This window comes from Poecilia formosa, unplaced genomic scaffold (assembly GCF_000485575.1).
Source record: "Poecilia formosa unplaced genomic scaffold, Poecilia_formosa-5.1.2 Scaffold89, whole genome shotgun sequence".
NCBI classification, from domain to species: Eukaryota; Metazoa; Chordata; class Actinopteri; order Cyprinodontiformes; family Poeciliidae; genus Poecilia; species Poecilia formosa.
The window spans coordinates 912,202-930,601 of NW_006800028.1; the positions used below are offsets into that span (position 1 = coordinate 912,202).

The 18,400-nt window shown below is 38.9% G+C and overlaps 1 protein-coding gene, 1 long non-coding RNA gene and 1 pseudogene across 2 annotated transcripts in view; all 3 read right to left on the reverse strand.

Moving 5' to 3' along the window:
* Positions 1 to 240, reverse strand: part of LOC103141822 (chondroitin sulfate N-acetylgalactosaminyltransferase 1-like) — a 6,266-nt gene extending 6,026 nt beyond the window's left edge. The window contains exon 1 of the mRNA XM_016674040.1: positions 230 to 240. Coding sequence (XP_016529526.1) covers positions 230 to 240 — 11 coding nt within the window. The remainder of the gene's footprint in view (positions 1 to 229) is intronic.
* A 6,139-nt stretch (positions 241 to 6,379) lies between these two features.
* On the reverse strand, positions 6,380 to 7,590 carry LOC103141823 (reticulon-3 pseudogene; annotated as a pseudogene).
* A 2,926-nt stretch (positions 7,591 to 10,516) lies between these two features.
* Positions 10,517 to 17,631, reverse strand: LOC103141764 (uncharacterized). Its single transcript, XR_476614.2, has 3 exons — positions 17,355 to 17,631; positions 11,082 to 11,188; positions 10,517 to 10,973 (listed from the first exon to the last, which is right to left on the reverse strand). It is a non-coding gene; the product is annotated as an uncharacterized LOC103141764 (long non-coding RNA).
* Between the last annotated feature and the right edge of the window lie 769 nt (positions 17,632 to 18,400).

An 18,400-nucleotide genomic window follows, 5' to 3' on the forward strand; every position in this document is an offset into this window, starting at 1 on the left:
CACTGGGTCTCAGAGACTGGTTCAGCTGGTTCTGATCCAATCGCCGACTTTACAGAAAAATGAGAAATGGACGAGACAAGAGGAAGAAAACTTGTTTCAGCTCTTCTGATGATCATATGAGCTGTTTTCATCCATCCATCTGTTCATCCATCTGTTCATCCAATCATCCATCTGTTCATCCATCCATCCATCCATCTTTCAGGTTCCATATTTAAAACAATTCTCCTACCTTAGCGTCATCCTGGGGTTTTTCTCATATACTTAATACATTCTCAGAAAAGTTGAATTTGAATACTCTGGAAATTTGATGCCTAAAAAGCGAGAACGATTGACTTGAGGATGTGTAGAAACCACAAGTAAAAATCCACGTGACTCTAAAACTCCACAGAAGAAGCAGCACACACAGGGTGAACTGCGGTCTGCACTGAAGACATCTATTTTCACCTCAGGTCACAACTTAATTGTGACCTGACTGCTGGATTTGCTGCTATAAAATGCAGAGAAACACTCTGACCTTAGCTTTGACATGCTGCAAAGCCAAAGGGGAACAGAAACAAGCATCTCTCTGTAAGAGCCTCCACCTTACAGACGGTGTGTGTTGTCATAATCAGTTTATTCACAACACAGTTGGCTCTTTATAGCTCAGGTAGAGGGCATTTTCATGAATGACTTGCTTATATTTCTCCACATGCGTGTGTGTGTGTGTGTGTGCATGTGTGTGTGAAGGCGGATTTACACAAGCTTTTCATGACCTACAAAACATAAAATTTTATGCTGACCTACAGCATAAAATATACAGACTGAAAAACTTGTAAAAGTTCTTCATAGTTGGCTATGCTTTTCTCCTTGGATATCAGGTTTGAAAGTTTTCTCTTGTATTTGCACAGAATACGTTTTTAGTGTGTAACCAAAGTCTAAAGGGAACACAAAGTCAATCAAATTATTAGCAGAGAAATATCGAATTGGCACTCACCAACTTTTGTACATCCCGAAGAGAAGAATCGATAGTCAGAAACAATTTAACTTTACAGCTTTCGCGTTAGACTGTCTTCAGGAGGAAATGATGAAGTAGGTCTTTGAAAGTAAACGTTGAAATGACCTTGCTGGAGAAAACTGATCCTCCCCCCGCTCAGTCTCCACCTTTCTCCAGCGCCTCCTTCTCCACTTCCCTGCTTACCGTGCAGTCACAGCCTGAGCTTCCACAGTTTGTCTTTTTTTTGCATCATCAGATGCACTGAGGTTGTCCTGAAAGTGAATTAGGGTCAGCAATTTCAGAAAACGATTTCTAGACATCACATCACAAACTGCAGGAAGCTTCGTTTCCATCTCTCAACAGCCTCTCACACATTGCATCTGTACGAGACCCATATTTATTGACTTGCCCTCTTATAGAACACTATACGTTTATTTGTTCTGCAATCTCCTGGAGCAACCTGAGTGAAGTTGCTGCACAACCCAGAACAAACGTAGTCTAATTTATTGACACCAATTTCATCTGATTTGTACAAGGTGAGGGGGCTGGTTGACCTTTCATTACTTCTGGAAACATTTCTCAATATATTTAAATGATGGCATCAATCTTGTCTTTGAGTTTCTCCACACTGCAGATGTAGTGGGTTGAGAAACAGTAAATAAATAAATAAAAAAGATTAATACATCCCCTATTTTTGAATTACAATTAGTCTTGGCTTTTGTCTTCGTTTTTTTCTTCTTTTTTTAAATAATATATATATGTAGACATATGTGTTGTGTGCATGCGGCTTCTTGCCAGTAGGGGCGCTCTCGTACCGCTGTGGGTCTAACGAGTTTTCTGGCTCTGGGCATGCGCGGCTCAGAATAACTGAGCTCTTGCCAGAGTAAGATAGGATAAAAGGCAACTTGTAAAAGCCCATAAAAGCAGCTTCTTTAAAATGTACTGTAAATATATAAAGATTAATTTTGTAGTGTTTCGTATAGTTTATGTGTACCATAATTTGGACAGTTTTATACTAAGTTTTGATCTGTCAGTAGATGGCTTGCTTTTTGTTGTTGGATCCTTGGGATTTTGGATTTATTTAAATTGCTCGATTAGTCAATGTTGTGTTTGCATTTGGGCACTGTTGGCATATTAGTATTTGGGTGGTGTTGGTGTAGTATTTTTTATTTCTCATAAAAGTGTATTTTGTTGTTGTGCTAGATTTCCTTTGTAACCGCTGCATGTAATGGTTGTAACTGCCAAACGTTGGTGGTTAGGAAAGCAGTTGTAACTGCATTTATAGTATATATTTACAGTAAATACCAACGTAGATGGAATGTTTTGTTCAGTTTGGTTATGTTAATTTAGGATTAGATTTTCTTCCTTTTGTGCTATTATGTTTTATTTGTGCATGTTCTACTTTTCTTCCTTGTTGAACTCCAAATGTTGGTTGAATTTGAACTGTATTGTAATTGTATTTGTTTTATCTTTTCTTTGAGAATGTGTGGTTATTTTGTTGTTTTATTTGTGCATTTCATTTTTATTTTATTTATTTGTGGAAACTCTGGATGTTGTTGACTGAATTTGAATTGTATTTTATTTATTTATTTTTTCTTTCATTGAAAATGTGCGGCTCAGACTAAACGAGCTCTTGCCAAAGTAACATTGTAACAACTTGCTTCCTCTGTGATCCACAGATATTGGTTGCACATGAGTCTTCTTCTGCCTGTGTACCACTTGATACTGACTCAGACTCCCCTAAATCTGGTAAAGGCAGCACAGACAGAAATACTACAAGCATATTACTCCCACTGTGAAATTATCACGTTAATACAATTATTACGTTCATACAATATGAATATTACGGTTATACAATACATTATCATGTTTGTACAATATAACTATCATGTTACAACATGATATCACAATTATTTTTTTCCTCTGTGATAATAATACACTTCTGTAGTGGATTTTCAATCAGTTTTTAAACAAGTTTTCACTAAGGCTCTTTAAATGTGTGTTAGAAATTTTAAATTGACATTTGTGACTGAATCCAAAATAGACCAGGCCTATTTGCTTATTGTGAGGAAACGCAAAACTTAAGAATTTTAAGATACGAAAAATTTCCCCCTTGTCCCATAGAGGGCTCCGTAGCACCGCTGTGCCAGATGCACCATTTGTTTTGGGGTTTTTTTTCTAAATAAAATCATTCATATTCAATCTGACACAGAAGCTGTGGTATATGTCGCCATATCAGTGGTGGGTGTATTTCGTTTTTTGTTTTGGTTCAAAATAAAATTGTTCATATTCAGTCTGACACAAAAGCCGTGGCACACGTCACAGAAGCTAGAAGCTGCCATTATTAAGCAGCGGCCCTACTGAAAAAACAAAGAACAGTTCTCACTAACTGAGAATTGAGTCCCAGCGTTCATGGCACAGAGCCGTTCAAAAGAATGCAATCGTGAACGACATTTCTGTCAGCAGGTATGACTTGGCTTCCTCCGGTCATACAAGTCATCCTGGAGTTGTTTTCTTTCCGCCAGTATTTCCAGTCTTTCTTTTGAGTGTCCCAGTTTTAAGCTACTTATCCATTACTATTTTTAAAAACAAACCTTTGGTAAGCTAGGTGTAGCGTCGCACTTTGAGCTCACGTCACGGCAAATTAACGGTCTTTTACATGCAGTACCTTGCTAGGGGCGCTCGCGGACCACCAGAGGTCTGGGCACCAGTTTGAGAAAGATTGCAGTACAGCGCTGACGTCACATCCTCATTACGAAATGAGGCTATCTTGCTTTCGCTTTGAGTTACCATGACAGCTAGAAAAGACATATTTATTTACATTTCCAAAACATTATTTGTCATATTTGTGTTACCAGGTGAAGTTAAATCTCTGAGGTCAATATTATTCCCCTTGCTTGTCTAAAGCGGGTTTCAACGTGTCCAGCAGGTGGCACTGTGGAGTAACTGGGCTTCTTAATTCTAAGCGTTAAGCTGCTTATGTGCCGTCATATCTGCGGGACAGGCGTTGGTCCCGATCTGAAGCTGTAAAGATAACAGTAAAAACTTCATAACTTGGTACCTAGGAATAAACTGTAGTGCTAGTATACAAATAATAAGCATACGCTTGGTACTGTAAACTTTACTTGTGATTTTCCTTTCTGTTTTTGTAGCGATGAGGTTTTATTTTTGGTTGATTTATGTCCGTGAGCAGTGAGATCTGGCCGTTGCAACCGTTGAGGGAGATTACATGGCTCTGTGACGGCGTGTGTGTTTAATATAAAAATATAGACCGATTTCTGAGGTTGTGGCTTCAGTATATGGTTTGCTTTACCTGTTTTGTGTATTTGTTTTGTTCAGAGGGCAGATAAATTGTCCCGCGTTCAGGGTGAAAGTCTGCTTCACTCTGAACAGACTGTTGGCCGTTTGGAAGTGAGTTTGAGTTTGTTGATTTCTCTGAGGTACTTATATATATTCAAATTAATGGTTCTTGCAAAGTTGTTTATTGTTTCTTTTATGAATGTATATAGAATGCTTATGTAGTGGTGCTTTTCTGTAATTTTATTGTAGGGTCAATTTGACAAGCCTACCGCTGTTGTCTTTTTTCTGGTGTCAACGTTTTTATTTGTGAATCTCAAGTTAGGGAAATTGTATTTTTATTTTATTTTATAAAAGTTGTTTGAATTAAATGTTTTGATTACACCTTTTACAAGTTTCGTTATTTTGTCCATACCAAACCAAACCAAAATGAATACAGTTCCATCTGAGGACAGTTGGGAAATAAAACCCACGTACGTTTTCAGTTGGATGTGTTTGGCTCAGTTGTCTACATTTGGCCAAATCAGAATACATAATCTTTAGGAATTATTTTTTTGTTGTTGAAAATTTAAACCCATTTTGTCCCTAATCTCAAGAATCACTGTAACAATAGCTAAAGTGCCATTAAAGTAGGGGGCTCAGGAGGTGGCACTGTTCACTGTTAATGGGTTTTGTAGTTGATATCTTGTTTCTGTCCTCTTCTTCTCCTTAGGATGGCTTTAACTAAAATCATCATCAACTCGCAGCCAGAAACCCCGTTCTACAGGCCTACCCAAATAAACATCTTAATGATAAAAATTCAAGAGGAGGAGAAAGTGATCAGCTGGAGCTTCCATGATGACAGGAAGCCAAATCTCACCAAAAAAAACCCTACTAATAATAACTGACAGAACATTGGTGCCAAAACTTATAATTTCTGAAAAATACACACAAAATAAATGAAAGTGTTTATAAAGTCGTATTTCAGAAGCAAATAAAGCAATACCATGAGCACTGTTGTCTTCCAAATACAATGGACTTTTAAGTTTTCCTGGATTTCCTTAAGAAAGCAAAATTACAAAAACACCACATTAACGAAGCACAATTACAAATTCAAAAACATTAACAAAGCACAGTTACAAATTCAAAAACACAATATTAACGAAGCACAGTTACAAATTCAAAAACATTAACGAAGCACAATTACAAATTCAAAAACAACATTAACGAAGCACAGTTACAAATTCAAAAACATTAACGAAGCACAATTACAAATTCAAAAACACAACATTAACGAAGNACGAAGCACAATTACAAATTCAAAAACACAACATTAACGAAGCAGTTACAAATTCAAAAACATTAACGAAGCACAATTACAAATTCAAAAACACATTAACGAAGCACAGTTACAAATTCCAAAACATTAACAAAGCACAATTACAAATTCAAAAACACAACATTAACGAAGCAGTTACAAATTCAAAAACACAACAATAACGAAGCACAATTACAAATTCAAAAACACAACATTAACGAAGCACAATTACAAATTCAAAAACACAACATTAACGAAGCACTATTACAAATTCAAAAACACAACATTAACGAAGCACAGTTACAAATTCCAAAACATTAACAAAGCACAATTACAAATTCAAAAACACAACAACATTAACGAAGCAGTTACAAATTCAAAAACACAACATTAACGAAGCACAATTACAAATTCAAAAACACAACATTAACGAAGCACAATTACAAATTCAAAAACATTAACAAAGCACAGTTACAAATTCAAAAACACATTAACAAAGCACACTTACAAATTCAAAAACAACATTAACTAAATGGAAAGGGTCTGTCCCAGTTGGAGACCTGAGAAATCGCTGATTGGACAATAGGCATAAATACTATACACTGAGTCCTACTTACTTTGCCGCCATCTTGAAAGTGGCAGTGGAGAGAACGTGCTGCGTACAAAGTGGACTAACTGCCTTTTATCTTTCATAGGTAAGAATTAAAGTTAATAATAATGTGAATTTACAAGCAGAATTTCTTGACTTTGTGGGCAGTACTGTGCATTTCCGTGATGACACAAGCTTCTAAAAAACCAAGAAATATTTCCTTTGTAACTAAATTGGCTCAGTTAACTACTCTGATTCTTAGCTTAGCTAACTTTTTTTTATACTTGGTAGTAGCCCTGGAACTTTGCTGCTGTTGGGAGGCGGTTGCATCGTTTTTCAAGGGGATTCGGCATGTCTTGGGTCCAAGTAGTGTATAATCGCCAATCTTCTTGTAGAGTGGAGGTGCAGCAAAGAGCAGGATATCCGCCAGGATGAGGATGGTGATTCCATTAAAAACTGCTCCAACATAGGTCAACATCCACATGACCACAGCCAGCTTTAGAGAATCCACAGGGTCCTCAAGCAAAAACATCTCCTTCAGGGCTCGGTTGATGTGGGTCAGACTGGTGACATCCTTCTCTATCAGCTCTCTGAATGGGTGTCCCTAAGCAGAGCTCTGCACAGCCTGGACAACAGACTTGTAGGTGCGAAAGGTGATTGTGACACAAAGCAGGGCGAGCAGCATGTAGGAAACCACACTGATGACGCTGTAGACTACCAGTGAGAGCAGCAGAAGCAGGGACAGGCTGAACACCACTCCCGACTTCGAGGGGTCCCACCAGTGGATCAGGTCATTAATGAGCTTCCTCAAATCATTCTTTCCTCAAACGTAAATTTCTCTTTGGTGGGAGACTTGCAAACCTCTCAGAATCTTCTTCAAAATGTGACACAACATACCTGGCATTTCTGCTTCCAGAATGAACATCCTTAGAGGAAACATCCATGTCTGTAGCATCCATGCTGTTGAAATGTTCAATTTGAATGTCAACTTCTGAGTTTTCTTCTTCTGAAGACGATTCTTTTGATGAAGAATGCTCAGACTTCTTCAAAATGTGACATAACATTTCCAGCATTTGTGTTTCCAGAATGAACTTCCTTAGAGGAAACATCCATGTCTTTAGCATCCATGTCGTTAGCGTACATGCTGTCAAAATGGTTTGTGTAATTTTGAATTTCATCTTTTGAGTTTGCATCAACTGAAAAGGTTCCTTCCACTGATGAATCCTCAAAGATTTTTTCAAAATTCATCACATGTTCTTTGCTGTCACAGCTTGCTTTACCAGCCAGGTCAATTTCTCCATGGGGAACATCAACACTTTCAAAGTCATCATCTTCTGATGTGTTTTTAATGTTCATATCTGTTTCCCCAGAGCAAGCTTCCAAGTGCAGCTCCATTTTGTTATCAGGAACACAGACGTTTTCCTGGATGTTCATTCTGGAAGCAGAAATGACAGGTATGTTGTGTCACATTTTGAAAGCAAACAGTGTCCTCAGATGTTTTGGACTGTCAAATCCGTATTGGTGGTAGCTTCCTCAACTTTAGGGGAAGCTAAAATGTAATTTTGATCGTCAGGAAAAATGTCAAAACCAAAGTACTTCCATCTCTTATCCTCTTTGCATTCTCCTAAAATTCCATCATCTTTTACATTGTCTTCGGTGACAATGTCAAAACCAAAGTATTTAAATCTTTCATCGTCAGCAGATGAGCTCTCTGCTGAAATGTCTTCATCTTTAATCCTATGTCCTAGCAACTTTTCTACTCCCTTCGTAACAAGAAACCCAAAGCCCCAACTGATAGTAAAAATCATTTTGACTGCAGTTGAAATTGTTTCTAAAATCTCTGTTCAAAATTGTCTAGTGTTTTTGATAGGTTTTATAGAGAGAGTAAGTATTTTTCCAGACGTTAGACACACATCAGTCACATTTAGAAACTGGCTCTAAGCCATCTGCTTGATCTATTTTGAACTGAGTGAGGAGGATCCTCTCAAACTTATGTCTTGCCTAAATTGCTTGGTCTGTTCATAAGGAAAATATTTAACATCTAATAATTACATTATTATTATTTTTACATTTGAACTCATTAACTAGCCTTATCCAACAAGCAGATCATCAGCCCAAGAATTTTATGTTTAATCTCACCTTATTTTTTTGTTTTTACCTTTTATCATTCTCTAACATCCCCCATCTCAGCCTGCCTCTTTACTGTGTTTATGAATCACCCCTTTGTGAGATCTCCTGTTTACTATTACCACTGTAGCATAAAGTGACACCCTACCCAAAACATTTGCAATGGATATTTTATTCTTGAGTTTGCCTCTTTGATTGCATTGTAAGACCAGTTAATGTTCTTCTTTCAGTTTAGTTGCGTTTTGTCGCCCTCTCCTGGTCATTTTTGAGTAAAAGTTTTTTCCCCCATCAAATTTAGATAAAGAACAGCCTTAACACAGTTATCAGTTATAAACTTTAAAATCTGGGATGTGTTGCAGGGTATAATACTGATAAGATTGACCTTAATATTAGATTCAATTATTTTGATTATCTGCATTGCTTAGTTTGATTTAAAATGTGCAAAAGACGTAATTACATTCTTTATCTGGAAGAGGGGAGAGTTAGCGCCATAACTGCAAGAATCCACTAGGGGCACTAGTGCGCTCTTTTCCGACACGCAATACAAGTAAGTGAAAGCCGCGAATTCCTTTCGTGATCATTCCTCTTACAATTTTCCCTTTTTAAAGGTAATTAATAGGATACATTTTTTAGAATGACATGTGGATGAATGCTGGCCCTGTATGTGAGTGTTTGTATCTATTTAGTTTGTTTTGTGTCACGGAGTAGTTTATTTTTGCACTGTGATGTGTGAATAGTGTCAAACTTAGCTCTGTTGCTAACAGCAGTAGGCCTCATGTTCCGTTACGACATCTGGCAGTTTGATTCGTTTAAATAAGAATAATAACTTATGATTTCTGTGAGGTAGTACAAGTAATGTACTTTTTTCATAATTTTGATGGGAAATATTTATATTTTATTATAAATTTAGTTCTGACTGTACTATAAAAACATTTTTTAAATAATTCATAATAAAATGCTTTAATGTTGTTAAATAAATTTAATGTACAATACTTTAAAAGTAGTTTTAAATAACTTGCAGTTAAATTTGTTATAAATTATAACTTGCAGTTTACAAGTCTAAATTGTATGAAGAGATGCCTGTCATATTATCTTTGCCAATACAAAGATAATGTGACTACAAGCTGCCTTAATTTGCATTTAGCCATTTTCACATCTTTGTACTTCTAATATTTTTGTATTGTTTTCTGAAACACACTCAATACAAGTAAGTAAGTGAAAGAGCAGTGATTTCGTCTCGTGATCATTTCTCTTACAAGCAGCCTTGGTAGCGCTAAAGAAACAAGTGTCCAACCATAACATCTCACCTTATGACAACTGAAAATTCTCCTTACCTTACTTTTCTCACTATATAAGTTCAGTCCATTTACCATTTATATATGTATCTATAGATATAGATACAGACTCAAGACCAAAGAATTGTTGGATACTCATTCTTTGGAGCGGTCTCTTCCTCAAAGAGGTCTGTAATTATCTCTTCATCGATGAAGCGATCAAGGCTTTGCGGAGAGCGTTGTATGCATGTGTGTAACTCATTGTTTAGTTGTCGGTCACCTAATACAATACAGAATAAAAACTCTTCACAAAGTGGCTTTAACTGCAGGCAAGTGGTCCGACAGGCTCCACCAATGCTCCTCAGAATTCTTTTTTTTTTTTTTAGATTTGATCGTATAGTTTAAACAATAAATATAACACATTTCCCAAAACAAAACATTCTGTTCTGTTTTGTTTGTTATCTCCAACTTTTACATTTCCTTCACTGGAGGGTGGAATTAGCTCCACAGCATCATTTGTTGACACACTGTGATTTGGTCTGTCACTGTCTGACAGTGGGAGTAAAGGCATACTGTCATACTGGAATTTGTTATAGTGAGCTTGTGTGGTAGTTGGCTTAACTTCACATGGTGTATTAAGTGCTCTCTAAAGGTCTATGCCAAACCTTGGCACTCCTGTGCAAAATATTTTGGTTTTGTCCACCTGCCCCATTGTGGAGCCATTACGGCGGGAGGTAAGTAATCCATTTTTCTCCAGAGCCCCATTATCCCTGAAGGTCTCTAAGTCATAGCTGAGTTTCAGTTTGGGTTGGTTGACATTGTGGAGTCCCAGTCCAGCTCCAATCAAGTTTGTAGCTCCGGTGTTCTGTCATACCTCATAAATCCAGCATACCTTGTGGTAATGTGCATGTGCACATCGATGTTAGGTTTCTTATAAATCTGTCACACCTGTAGAATTTTCATTTTGTGTGTTTTATTTCTCAGAAGTTTGTCACTCTTACAGTTTTTATATGCAAAAAATGATTGTAATTTGAAAATAGGTATGCAAATAGGACTGCTTGAGCTCCCGAAGGAACTAAAGGGTTAAAGAAAAACATCATGATTACACTTAAATAGTTTTCCATTTTATTTATGTAGTTGTGTGTTTTTCGATGTGGGGTTGGGGTGGATAATTGTGGGTTTGTTTTTGTTGATCTGTACATCACTTTGAGCTGCTTTTAGTATGAAGGGTGCTTTATATAAATAAAATTGATTTTATCTTAATGTAGGGTTGAACGACCTCATATTTTTTAAGGTTGACTAGTACAACATGATAAAAGTTGAGTTGACTAGTTGGTGGTCCGGTCCTGCAGCATGGTTAGGATATTCCTTATTCCGATTATCTCGTCCGACTGGTTATGTGCGTGGTGGACATTTCTGCAGACACAAGGACAACCGGGTCACTGGACCTGGACCAGAACCAGAACCAAACCTCATCCACTCCTCATTTTTATTGAGTAACAGCCTATACTTTTGACAACATACTCTGAATAATTTGTGGGCTTCTCCAGCAATCTTCATCAGCTTAAGCCCGTTGGACCACCATGATGTGCCATCTTTAAACTCCTCTTCCTTTTTCCTCTTGTAGCAACCTAGAAAGAAGAAATAAAATGGTTGCTATGTTTTTTGATGCTCCTAACTAAGGCACACACAACATGCTCTCACACAAACACACACATTTACTTACCTCCCGCATTGGTGTACTGGGTTTAATAACAATTTGATCATTTTCAATTAGTTCTGCTAATGCTACAAATTCAGCTTCAGTAAATTGGGCTCAATTGATCTGTTCTGAAATTTTGTTTAAAAAACTCAAGATCTTTTCTGATTAGAATTTTGATTTCAGGAGGCAATTCTCAAATGGGAGGAGACCAGATGGATCTGTTAGTGAACGGCTGAGGCTTTCTGCTCGGATCAGCCTTGCAAAACTTAGCCAGTTTGACCTATCTGTGATATTGCTGAAGGTCATACGTGCTCTCTAGCTCCACCCACTTGTTTGCTGTGGAAGGGACAAAGGTTAAATCTCTATTCAAAGGGCTCAACAGAGCCACCGAGCACCTAAAATGGGTGGACCCCCTCCTGCCTCCTTCTGGCTTGTGGGGGTGCCTATTTTTTTGACACACTGTGCCAGTGAGTCAGGATGGCCACTGCGGTGGAGGAGGTCCAGTGGATGCCGTCCCTCTTTGTGGCAAAGCCCTCAGGGAGGGCAGATAGGTGCTCAGCGGCTACCTGCCCCTAGAGATCAGGTGGCACAGCATCGCTTGCTCCCAATGGCTGAGCAGGGGTCTGAAGTTGGCCTTTGGGACCAGGATCCAGGTCCCTGAGAACCTAGCAGAGGCAACCTGAAAAGCAGCCTTGAGTTCTGCGATGGGCATCGACTTCGACCTCTGGCACCTGTTGTTCAGCCCGAAGGAGAAAATCAGACGCTCCACCGGGTTCCGGATAGTGGCGTCAGCAGGGCCTCTGCATGTTTCCACTTCGCTCCAGGGTAGCTTTCAACCTGGAGGTCAGTGGAGTCTAAGGTGGGGAGGCGGGCGATGTTCGAGTCCCCCAGGACAACCCATGTGTTGGAGACGGTGAGGCTCCAGTCCTGCAGCTTGTTGGGGGCCGACACATGACATGTCCACCCTCACTGGGCCCAGGACAGAGCGCCTTGTATGGACGCCGTCCAGCAAGGTCGGAAAGGTGGTGGCAACAGCAGCAGGCCATTGTTCAGCCTGACCGGCCATCAGCTCATCCCCCATGAAGAATCTCTCCAGTTCTTGGGTGGAGAAGCCCAGAAGAGGAGAGGCAACCTGTTACGGCATTAGAGGACAGCTGGGATTGCAGCTGGAACCACCAGCAGACAAATTGGTCAGCAGCCAGGGCAGGAGTGCCAGTAGGCAGGACGTTGCCCTCTCCATCAGACTTAAGACCTTGGTTGTCTGGGAAATCAGTTCCAAGCAGGTCCTGGCTTTGATCTGTCTCACTTGCTGGCTCATTCTTTTCCTGCAGGTGGCGGCGCTTCTGTCGGCACTTCAGTCATGGTTCTGCTACCGGCTCGTTGAGTAGGAGCCGGGATCCAGCTGCCTCTTCCCTGTAGTCCTCCCCATATGGCGACCAGCCAGTCGGGATGGGGTCTGTCATGGTGGCCACCAACATGATGGTCCTGCCCTGCTGACCAGCCAAGCAGGCCTTGTAATGGTCCCTGAGGATCAGAAGGGTGGTGAATGTTCACTGTCTGGTGTTCCCACTGGTGAGCTCTGCAGTGGACACCGAGGGGAAAGCAGGAAAAATGTCTAACAGACGTTTTGTCAGTCTTTGCAGAGAGGGCGGGTAGCGTTCCGTCAGAAATATATTTCCTGATGTATTTTCATAGTCCTTGGGACAGATTTCAGGAATGAAGGAACAAGTTCCCCGCATGTAGCGATATTCTCCTCTGTCACTTCAAAAACCCTAACAGATGAGTGCTTTGCCAGATTCTCCAGTAGAGCAGAAGCATTTGGAATGTCTGTGCCATAGGCCTCCACACGATTTGCAAGGTTTTTTAGAGCACCTCCCATTCCTTCAGGAGCTCCTTTCCCATGAGAGGACTCAGTGAAGTTCCATGTCACAGACTTGAACCCTTTCATAAAAGGCACTGTGGATGCTATGTAGAATGCTTCCTTATTACAATACAGAGATGTGGGTCCATCGGATAGGAAGTGAATATTTTTTGCCATGGGGTAGTTTGATGTTATGTCCTCCAAAACTGGCTGCAGATTTGCCCATGTAGCAACGGCGTCATACTATAGACTTCCCCACCAGTGTAGTACATCACCCCTGTATGGAGTGTGAGTTGCTGGTGGGATCCACCAAAGTGAGTGTCTTTGATTTCCTTCCACCATTTGCAGGTGTAATTTTCGCTGTAATCAACATGGACTACAACATTGTGCTGGGATAAAGTTTCTTTCAGTTGCTTAATATGAGTGAACTGGTGCCAAATGTTGTATAAATGAGTAGAGACCCGAGGCAGTTCAGTCTTGGTTAGCTCTACAAGTTTTTCAATATTAGCTACTTTCTTCTCCAGGGTTGTGGTTTTGATGTCAATCTTAGTGTAAGTGCCATCCTGCACTGCAATGTGGAAACACAGAACCCAACCATTGGCATATATTTAGGGACTGTACAGATATAAGATAATATTGGATAGAAATACACAGAAACATTGAAAATATGCTTAATATAAGAATACCTTTTAAATTCACCACCTTTATTCTGGTATCACAGAATTTTTACCTGACAATGCAAAATATTTGTATAAGATATTAATTACAGGATGGAGAGACCAGACGCTGGGTCCTCCTTGATGAAATGTATCAGATGGAAAGATTAACATTCTCAGTCCATCTTCAGCTGAACAAGTTCACTATCTTAAGGTCTGAATGGATGTTCTTTGTTAACCAAACACAACATGTAAGAATATTTGATTGATAATTAGTAAAAGGAGAAGGATCACCTTTCACTAAGTATATATAACTTCTTTATGGTTAGGTATGTGAAAGTAACATAAATGTAAATGGTAAAGAGAAGGAATTTTGTAATTGATCCCAGACTGGATCTGTGACCTGGAGGTGCAATCAAGCTTTTGTAATCTTCTCAATGCTTCATAAATAATTTTTAAAAAAGGTAAAATGCACAAACTGCATTCTTTGATTTAATTTAATACAATTATAAAATTTTTCCCATAATTGGTCCAAAGCAAATGGTGCAAATTGTCTGTGTGTATGAAATAAATTATTACTCATAAACCAATGTGGCAGATTCTGTTCTACATTCACAAAATAATATTTGTGTTCGACTAAGTCCAGAACATTTGGAGAAAAACTAATTCACACATTTTAAATCATATTTTTCCTTACAGAAACAATTCAATGCATGAATGTGCTGATGCCAATGACAAGCCACAGTTACTGCTAATCAATAGTAACTCTAAACAGGTGAGTATTAAGCCTTCATTTAAAGGATCTGTTTTGTTCTGTTTTTTTTTTTGTTTGTTTGTTTGTTTTCTGGAAGTTTGTTACAGATTTGTGGAGCATAGAAGCTGACTGCTGCTTCGCCATGTTTGGTTCTATTTCTGGGGATGCAGAACATACCAGAACCTGAGGGGTCTGGAAGGTTGAAACAACAACAGCAGATCTTTAATGTATTGTGGTGCTAAGCCGTTCAGAGATTTATAAACTAACAACAGTATTTTAAAGTCTATTCTCTGAGCTACAGGGAGCCGGTGGAAGGACTGGTGTGATGTGCTCTAACTTCCTGGTTTTAGTTAGAAAGCAAGCAGCAGTGTTCTGGATCAGCTGCAGCTGGAGGTTTGGTTTTTTATTTATTTATTTATTTTTTTACCTGTAAAGACTCTGTTGCAGGAATCGACATGACTAAAGATAAACACATGAATGAGTTTCTCTAGGTCAGTGGTGCCCAAAGTCAGTCCTCAAGGACTGGCATCCTGCATGTTTTAGTTTTCTCTCTTGTGGTAGTAACAACCTTTTCAGCATGTCAATGTTCTTCTTAGGCCTTTTAATGAGCCATCATTGGATCCAGGTGTGTTAAACTAGGGAGAGAACTAAATCATGCAGGTTGCCGGCCCTCGAGGACTGACTTTGGGCACCACTACTCTAGATCTTGTCCTTTAATCCTGGAAATGTTCTTCAGGTGATAGAAGGCCAACTTTGTAACTGTCTTTATGTGGCTCCTGAAGGTTGAGGTCAGAGTCCATCACTACTCCCAGATTTCAGGCCTGACCATTGTTTTCTAGCTGTGTGTTAAACAAAAATAGAGTTGTGATCAAAACTTTTGGATTAAAAAAAATGTTTCAAACCAAAAAAATATTTCAATCAAATTGTAAGAATTGTTTTTCTTACAATTTGCAATTTAACAATTTAACGTGTTGCAATTGGTTAGCGCTGACTAAAGCAGATGACTCCCTGAGATCTCAGAACTCGGTCCCGAACTGCAGGGCTTCGTGACGGGACACAGAATGTGAATGGTAAGTAATCTTCACAAAATTACACCGTTTAGGAGCTACTAAAGTGTCCATCCTGTTTCAAAGAAGAAATCTTACACAACTTATGACGGCAGTCACATATTTTGTCTGCCGCGATCCCCGGTAGCATATTGTGCTAGCTAATGTTAGCACTAGGTCAATGGTACTTAACCTGGGTTCAATTGAACCCCGAGGGTTCGATGAGTCGGTCTCAGGGGTTCGGCGGAGCCTCTGCCGCGGAGGTAAAGACACAATTGTGTAAAGTCGTAATGATGCGCCCCGCTTTGCCATCACTTGCTGCAGAGGATCATGTTACATTGCTTAGCCAATCAGTGCTGCGGAGAAGCACTGATTGAAGGAGATCCACTCTCAGCATGGATTTGAACTTGTGTCTTGAATTACTTCAGCAAAGTTCACCATTTTTACCAAATTCTGTAGCTTTCGGTGTGCTTCTAAATATGCTCCTTAGTCACATCTTTTTGGGGTTGCTACTGCCTCATGTGCCGTGGGGGTGGTAACACAACTAATATAATTACATTACTAAATCAGAATACCGCAAAGTCTTTATTATTTATTATAAATTTTTCATTCTCTTAAGAATGTAGAGCTAATTAAATGATCTAAATAAGACCTTAAAGTGATTATAGTTTCTCTTGATGGTCAACCTGTTGAAACTGGCATATTTTAAATACCTTGGGTCGTTCCTGGACAGTCAGCTCAACTTTGCTGAAAACACTGACTATATATTTTTTGACGAACTGTTCTCAGAGACTCTACCTTTTAAGAAAACATAGTGATCTATGTGACTGTCGTCATAAACGGTATAATTTTGTGAAGATTACTTACCATTCACATTCTGTGACCCGTCACCGAACCCTGCAGTTCGGGACAGAGTTCTGAGATCTCAGGGAGTCATCCGCTTTAGTCAGCGCTAACCAATCGGAACACGTCTTGTCCTTAAGCCCCGCCCAGGATGTTCATGTGAGATTCACAAGCAAAATACTTGCGTTCAACCAAAAAACAGGAGCTTCAAAAAAAAAAAAAAAAAACTTAGAATCTCAACCAAAAACTTAGGCTAACTAAAAAATTCTGACATGCAAAAATAAGTGTCAAACAAAAATTAGCGATTTCAATTTTTAAAAAGTTTTTAAAGCAAAGTTTTTGTTTTTTAAAAAAATAACTCTTACAATTTGATTGAAATATTTTTTTTTGTTTGAAACAATTTTTTTTTTTGAAAATCCAAAAGTTTTGTTCACAACTCTGTTTTTGTTTGACATGATTTTTTTTTTTTTTTTGTTTTACTTTGATTGATTTGATTGAATACTACTTTTTTTGTTTGACATGATATTTTTCTTTGGTTGAATACTACTTTTTTGTTTGACGTGATTTTATTTTATTTATTTATTTTGACTGAATAATTGTGAAAGAAATCTAACTCCATACCCAGTCCTGTTCTTGGTGAGTCTGAAAGACACCCCCTACTCTGGGGTACAGGGGGAAGAAAGACACGACCGTTAGACCAGGGGACAAACGTAACAACAGGGGTGGGCGGGATGACGGGGAACATTATGGGATATTTACGAGATATTTACGTCAGTCACACTCAGAAACTCATCTACCAGCCTTGTACCGCGGGTGCGCTCCGCCACCCGTTTGTTAAGACCGGGATGTTATGACATTTATTGCGCGGTAAAGCTACACTTGCACTATAATCATCAACTACTCAGCCGCCCGCCATGTTCAGTCTACCCGCTTACCTGCAGCGCTCTTCCCGCCGTTCGCTTTGAACCAGCAGCTCCCGGAGGAGAAAGGCTGTCGTACTCCAGGCATCGTGCCAGTCATTTTAAGGATGCTTATTGGTTCCCCAAAAACGATGAAAACCCGGGCAATATTATCAATCAATAAAATCCCCACGGCCGAACTTCAAAATTGGACGTTATGCCGCTAAAACGTAGCTTTCGTCAACAACTCAGAGGCGGAAGTGATAACTCCGCGCAACACTAATAATGTCCCGGCCGGAACACGGTGCGCTAAATGATAAAACATAATAAAATAATAACAATAAAACATGAAGCTTCGAGGCAGGTAAATTTTCCTCGAGGAATTTGAATAATCGAGGTACTCGAATCACTCGAGGAATCGTTTCAGCCCTAGACACAATACATAGCATTTATATGATGTAACAAGATGCATATAAGAGTGTGTCTAAAATCAATGCTATACGTTGGGCCTGCAGCTCTCATATGAACATCTAAAAGTGGTGCAATAAAAAATAATAATAAAAATAAAACATGTTTAGTTATTCACATATTTCTACTAATAAACTATGCAGAAGTGAAAATATAAATGTCTTCTCTCTGTCTTTTAACAATCTGTGATACATAATGTAAAAAAAACATTACAAGACAACTTCAGGTGTTGGGTAACATTTTTAAAACTTGTTTTTAATTAGTCATGCAGGTAAAAAAGCAAAGGGTCCTAATGGGCTTTCTACCGTTGTAACATTTCACCTGAAGATGGCGCCACATTCACGGCTAAAGAACCAAGCAAAAAGCTGAGCAAACAACTTTATTTATTTTACTTGTTTCGAGTATTTACATCTGTTGTTTTACAAAAGGTAGAATGTGACTGGAGTCAGAGTGAACATTTTTATTACTTTTTTTTGTCAAAAGTACAACAGAGTCACCTTTTACCCCATCATCTTCTTCTTCTTTTTTTACTTCACTCAACATTTTAATCACAGTGCAGGTGTCTGTTGCGACACAACAATGTGCTTTGTGAGTGTTGAGCTCAATTCAGGCAG